The sequence below is a fragment of the Sphaeramia orbicularis genome, chromosome 12 (assembly GCF_902148855.1).
Source record: "Sphaeramia orbicularis chromosome 12, fSphaOr1.1, whole genome shotgun sequence".
Lineage (NCBI taxonomy): Eukaryota > Metazoa > Chordata > Actinopteri > Kurtiformes > Apogonidae > Sphaeramia > Sphaeramia orbicularis.
In genome coordinates, this window is record NC_043968.1 from 1,025,199 (window position 1) to 1,032,068 (window position 6,870).

Sequence of the window (6,870 nt, forward strand, 5' to 3'; positions counted from 1 at the left end):
AGCTGGGCTGCACACACACTGCACACACACATGTAACACACACACACATGCACTGCACACACATGTAACACACACACACATGCACTGCACACACATGTAACACACACACACATGCACTGCACACACATGTAACACACACACACATGCACTGCACACACATGTAACACACATGTAACACACACACACATGCACTGCACACACACATGGAACACACACACACACATGCACTGCACACACACATGGAACACACACACATGCACTGCACACACACATGGAACACACACACATGCACTACACACACGTAACACACACACACATGCACTGCACACACACATATGTACTACACACACATGTAACACACACACATGCACTACACACACACATGTACTACACACACACATGTAACACACACATGTACTACACACACACATGTAACACACACATGTACTACACACACACATGTAACACACACATGCACTACACACACACGTACTACACACACACATGCACTGCATACACATGTAACACACACACACATGCACTGCACACACATGTAACACACACACACATGTACTACACACAAATGTAACACACACACACATGCACTGCACACACAAATGTAACACACACACATGCACTGCACACACGTAACACACACACACACATGCACTGCACACACACATGTAACACACACACACATGCACTACACACACATGCACTACATACACACATGTGTAACACGCTAACACATACACATCTGATACACACACACGTAACACACACACGTGTACAACACACACACACACACACACACACATAACACACACACATGTGTAACACACACTTGTAACACACACACATCTGTAACACACACATGTGTACAACACACACACACACACACACACGTGTAACACTCACACACTTGTAACACACACACATCTGTAACACACACACACACACACACACATCTGTAACACACACATGTGTACAACACACACACACACGTGTAACACACACACATCTGTAACACACACACACGTAACACACACATGTGTACAACACACACACACACACACACACACACACACGTGTAACACTCACACACTTGTAACACACACACATCTGTAACACACACACACGCACACACATAACACACACACATGTGTATAACACACACATGTGTAACACACACTTGTAACACACACACATCTGTAACACACACACACACACACACACACATTAATGGCAGGTCGGTTACCTTGGAATCTGAGCCTCTTTCCTGTCGTTGTAGTGGTCGATCTCCCTCCGCAGGTATCTCATCCATTTCTGAAACCGCAGTAAACACAGTTTAAAACCTTCATTCCTGCCTTTGGAAATCCCAGTGTAATACCACTGACGGCCACTAGAGGCTGCAGAACATTTTTTCAAAGTGTTCTGATGATTTATTTGAAAAATTAAAATTCCAAATTTCGGCCAAAAAAAGTGCCTAAAATGCGTCCTCACCCTTCGTTCGTCTTCACTGGCTGCAGAGAAAAACCACGTCCGATGTTTTTTACTGAAGTGGACGATCTTAAAAGGAAAGACGTTACTGGACGTGGTCTCCTCTGCCGCTCTCATCACTCTGAGGGAAAATAAAGAAGAAACGTCACAACACGAGGAAGCGTTTGATCATGTGTCAGACTGATTAGAGCTGCAGCCATTGATTATTTTCAAAATAGATTAAATAATTATTTGAACAGGCAAAAAAATGACTGGTCCTTTATCCAGAACCAGCTGAAAAAACAACCAGAAAAAGCAGAAAAGACGAAGGATATACAATAAAATATCTATATAGAAATAAAAAAAAAAAAAACAGTATATGTTTATCAGCAGTGAAATTAAGGAAACGAAGCTTCGATTCAGGAAAACTGGAATTAAATATTTTTTTAGCCGATTAATAGTTTCAGCTCCATTACCAATATTTCATCACGCAAGTACTTAAACCTATTCTATGGGGTCAGGGAACTGTAAATGTCTAAAAACAGGACTGTCTGAATAACTTAATTCTCCTCTGAGGACAGAAAAGAATCAAGAAAATGAACAAAATAATCAAGAAAATCAAAAAAAAAAAAAAAAAGGGGGTCCACAAAATTAACAAAAATAAAATCAAGAAAATGAACAAAATGAAAAACAAATTGGAGAAAAAAATGAACAAAATAATTAACAAAATGAAAAAAATGTGGGGAAATAATTGAACATTGAACAAAATCATGAACAAAATGAAACAAAAGAGGGAAAAAAATTCAATACAATGAACAAAATAATCAACAAAATGAAAAACAAATTGCAGAAAAAAATGAACAAAATGATCAACAAAATGAGAAAAGAAAGAAAAAAATCAACAAAATAATAAAAAAAAAAATAGAAAAAATTAACAAAATGAACAAAATAATGAACAAAATGGAAAAAAATTCAACAAAAGGAACAAAATAATGAACAAAACCAAGAAAAAAAATCACAAACATCACAAAAATCACAAAATCACAAAACAGAAAATAATTAGGACGGTAAAAATTAATAAGGACGGTGATGCCTTCACTGACCTGTTGTAGCCGTTGAGAGAGAAGGCCCCCTGTGGTGTGGGTGAGGTACTGCTCTTAAAGTAGTACACACAGCCTTTATGGATGATGATGTAGCGGAGCGGCCCTGAAGGAAACACACACTGCAGTTATAGGCTGAACCTTCCACATGTGACCTGAACACTGGACATGAAGTCAGTCACAACAGAAGAACAACTCTGTACTCCTGTGTTATGGAGCTGTGCCACAGGTGCACCCTGGGAATAATATCCATCTTCTTATATGGATGTCCTGGGGGGGGTGTGGTTATAGGTCACATGTTCTGGTTTTACAAAATGCATATATATATATATGTGTGTGTGTGTGTGTGTGTGTGTGTGTGCGTACATCGGAGTAGGCTGAACTGACTCCCTCCCTTCTTGTGCAGGTACCCGGCCGTAGACACGCCCCCAGGCATGGTCAGCAGGTTCTGGGCCCCGATGGCTCGCATGGGCACGGGCCAGCACAGCTCTGGACACGCCATGGTCCTGGAGGAGGAGAAACACAGCATCAGCGTCACATCCAGGGTGTGTGTGTCCATGTAGAAACACATCCATTCAGGACCGGACCATCTGGACCGGACCATCTGGACCACCACAGACCCACACAGACTGGATTTATATTGATGGCACAGATGAAACCCACGCTGTAGGTTGTGACCCAGTTGGACTCAGTGATCAGAGCAGCAGCGATCGACAGGATTATGTGAGCAGATGACAAAACCACTGATCCTTTATCCAGAACCAGCAGAAACAACCACCAGAAAAACTATCAAACACTAAGGATATACAAGAAAAGATATATACACAAATAATAATAATAATAATAATAATAATAATAATAATATTAATAATAATAACTAGAAAAGCACTCGGAGAGCGCAGACCTCCGCCAAGGCAGATCAGTGCCCCCCCCCCCCATCACCACCAAAATGTAATCATTTGTTCCTTGTGCCAGTATCAACATTTCCTGAAATTTTCATCCAAATCTGTCCATAACTTTTTGAGTTATCCTGCACACAGACAGACAGACAAACCAACACCGGAAACAACAGAACCTCCTTGGCAGAACTAATAAAAAGGACACGTTCAGCAGCAGCGAAATTAAGGAAAGAAACTTTGATTCAGGAAAACTGGAATCAAAGAATTTTTTTTAGTTGATTTAATTGTTTCAGCTCCATTATCAATATTTCACCATAAAAGCACTGAAATGTATTCTATGGAGTCAGGAAACTGTATCTGACTAAAAACAGCAGTGTGTGAGTAACTTCAAATGAACAAAATAATCAACAAAATGAACAAAAATTAAAACAGAATCAACAAAATAAACAAAATTAACAACAAAACCAAGACAAAAATCAACAAAATGAACAAAAATTTAAAAAGAAAATCATAATCAGATAATTGTTAAAAATCAATTTGAGTCAATTAATCAATTAATCCTTTCATCTCTATAACTGGTCAGTCATATTGTCCAAATATGGTCACTTCCTGCTCCAAAAGGTCAAATCCAACCAACGTGGACCCACTGTGGCGTTTGCGACTTCCTGTTGAGCCACTTGTTGACGGATCGGACGGCGGCGTTCTCCCTCAGAAGGACGACCCCGGACGCCAACGCTGGAAGCAGATCCATGGTCCTGGTCTGGTCCTGGTCTGGTTCTGGTCTGGTTTGGTCCTGGTCTGGTTTTCAGTGGCTTCACCTGCTCCTCCTCCTCCTCTTCACCATCATCTCTCTCTCTCTCTCTCTCTCTCTTTGTTGATGCCTATCTGTCCCTCCCTCCCTCACACATAAACACTGGATCTGAGATAAAACAGGAAACTTCCAGAGGTTTTTTCTGCCGACGTCGTCAAAACAAACATGTGATGTGTTTAAACTTCTCAGAACAGTCCAGTTTACGCCCAAAGATGAACTGAACTACAATCCCATCAGTAAATAACGTCACTTCTGTTTGAACCGAATGTTTTTTCAGAGTAAAACGAACGTACGACACCAACATTTCATGACAGATTCACATCAGGATCAGGTGTGTTTTTCTGTTTTAATCATTATTTTTGTTTATTTTGTTATTTATTTATTTGTTGTTAATTTTGTTGGTTATTTGATCATGTTTGTTCATGTTTTTGACTCATTTTCCATTTGTTTCAGTCGTTGACTTCATTCATGAATCATTTAGTTCATTATTTGGTTCAATTTCTTCATTTTTGTAAAGTTATGGCTTATTTTGTGGAGTTTTTGTTAATTTTGTTCATTGTTTTTTTATATTATATCCTTTATACATACATATATCATTTTATTTCTTAATGTTAATTATTATTTTTTTGATTTAGTTTATTATCTTGATAGTTTTTGTTCATTTTTGTTTACTTATTACCTCCGCCAAGGAGGTTATGTTTTTGCCAGGGTTTGTTTGTTTGTTTGTCTGTTTGTTTGTTTGTCTGTCCGTTAGTGTGCAACATAACTCAAAAAGTTATGGACAGATTTGGATGAAATTTTCAGGGTTTGTTGGAAATGGGATAAGGAAGAAATGATTAAATTTTGGTGGTGATCGGGGGTGGGGGGGCCCACGGGGGGGGGCCACTGATCAGCCTTGGCAGAGGTCTGCGCTCTCCGAGTGCTTCTGGTTGCTTATTTAGTTATTTTAAACAAATTTTCTTCTTTTTTTGGATTATTTGTTCATTTTCTTTCCAAATGTTAAATATCATTTTGTGGATTTTGTTTATTATCTTAATGGTTTTTGTTCATTTTAATCACTGTGTACATTTTTATAAAGTTATTACTTATTTTGTGGAGTTTTTGTTCATTTTCTTCATTGTTTTTTTTAATTTGCTCATTTTCTTTCTTACTGTTAATCATTATTCTGTTTATTTTACTATCTTGACTGTTTTTGTTCATTTGTTTTGTTTAATTATTGCCTATTTAGTATAAGTATAGAATTTTTCTTCATTTTTTTGGATTACTTGTTCTTTTTTTTCTTAATGTTAATCATTATTTTGTTTAGTTTATCTTGATGGTTTTTGTTCATTTTAATCATTTTGCTCATTTTTGTTTACTTATTGCTTATTTAGTTATTATTTTTTATTTTCTTCATTGTTTTTTATATTTGTTCATTTTCTATCTTAATGTTAATCATCATTTTGTTGATTTTGTTTATTATCTTGATGGTTTTCGTTCACTTTAATCATCATTTTGTTCATTTTTGTTTACTTTTTGCTTATATTTTTCTCCACTTTCTTCATTTTTGGTTGATTTACTGATAATTTCTTCATTTTCATTCATATCTGTGTTCATTATTCGGCCCATAATCTCTTTGTTTTGTTTGATTTTGTTGCTTCTCCTCTCCATCCAATCACATAATTTGATCTAAGTACAGATGGAACAGTGAAGCGTCTTTTTGGATCCTCTGTAAATCTGATCAATAATCGGTAAATACATCTGTTGAATAGTTCCAGCTCCAGAAAACACAGTCATGAGGTGAACCTGGGTCAGACTAAAGGAATGTGGCAGATGGGGGGGGGTGTGTTTGCTGAACTGCGACTGTGAACGTCCCTTTACTGCTCATCACACCACAGCCTCTGATAACACCCAAACCTCTGGAGGTCAAAGGTCAGCGGCTGCGCATCGGCCACAGGAGGATTTCCTGTCGCTGATACAGAAACAACATCAGAGTCGTTTGAGCTTTGACAGGGTTTTCCCTTTTCCTTCCACTGAAATCGCACATGCACGAAAAACAAGTCAAGAAAAGGTTGAAACTTATTTATAGTCGACTTTTCCTGGACGGAAACCACCAAACTGTAGCAGGAGAGCATTTATGCATCATTAAAACTATTAAATATTATTAATAATATTAAACATTATTTATAATCTGTCATTACTAATCAATCTATCAATCTATCAATCTATCTGTCTGTCTGTCTGTCTATCTATCTACTGTATCTCTTTCCAAACTGTTTTTTTTATAGTTCGGGCCATTTTTTTTTTTTTTTTACATGTTTTTTTTCATAGTTTTGGTCTTTTTTAACATGTGTTTGTCTTATTTTTCCCCATGTTTTTAGTCTTTTTTTTTTGGTGCAGAATTTTTGTCTTTTTTACATGGTTTCTGTTTTTTCAACAGTTTTGTATTTTTATTTATTTAATGTTTTTTTTGACATGGTTTTTGTGGGGGTTTAGGTATCATATTTCTGATCCTGTTTTATTCATCTGGTCATTTCAGTGTTTTGTTTTTTTCACTATTTTGATCATTTTGCAAAGTTTTTTTTAACTTACATTTTGTTAG

At 37.1% G+C, this 6,870-nt stretch overlaps 1 protein-coding gene across 1 annotated transcript in view; it reads right to left on the reverse strand.

The window, feature by feature from the left end:
* Positions 1-4,257, reverse strand: part of LOC115429038 (SH3 domain-binding protein 2-like) — a 16,889-nt gene extending 12,632 nt beyond the window's left edge. The window contains 5 exon segments of the mRNA XM_030148274.1: positions 1,259-1,326; positions 1,504-1,621; positions 2,583-2,685; positions 2,946-3,085; positions 4,126-4,257. Coding sequence (XP_030004134.1) covers positions 1,259-1,326; positions 1,504-1,621; positions 2,583-2,685; positions 2,946-3,085; positions 4,126-4,229 — 533 coding nt within the window. The 5' untranslated portion in view covers positions 4,230-4,257.
* Positions 4,258-6,870: the final 2,613 nt, after the last annotated feature.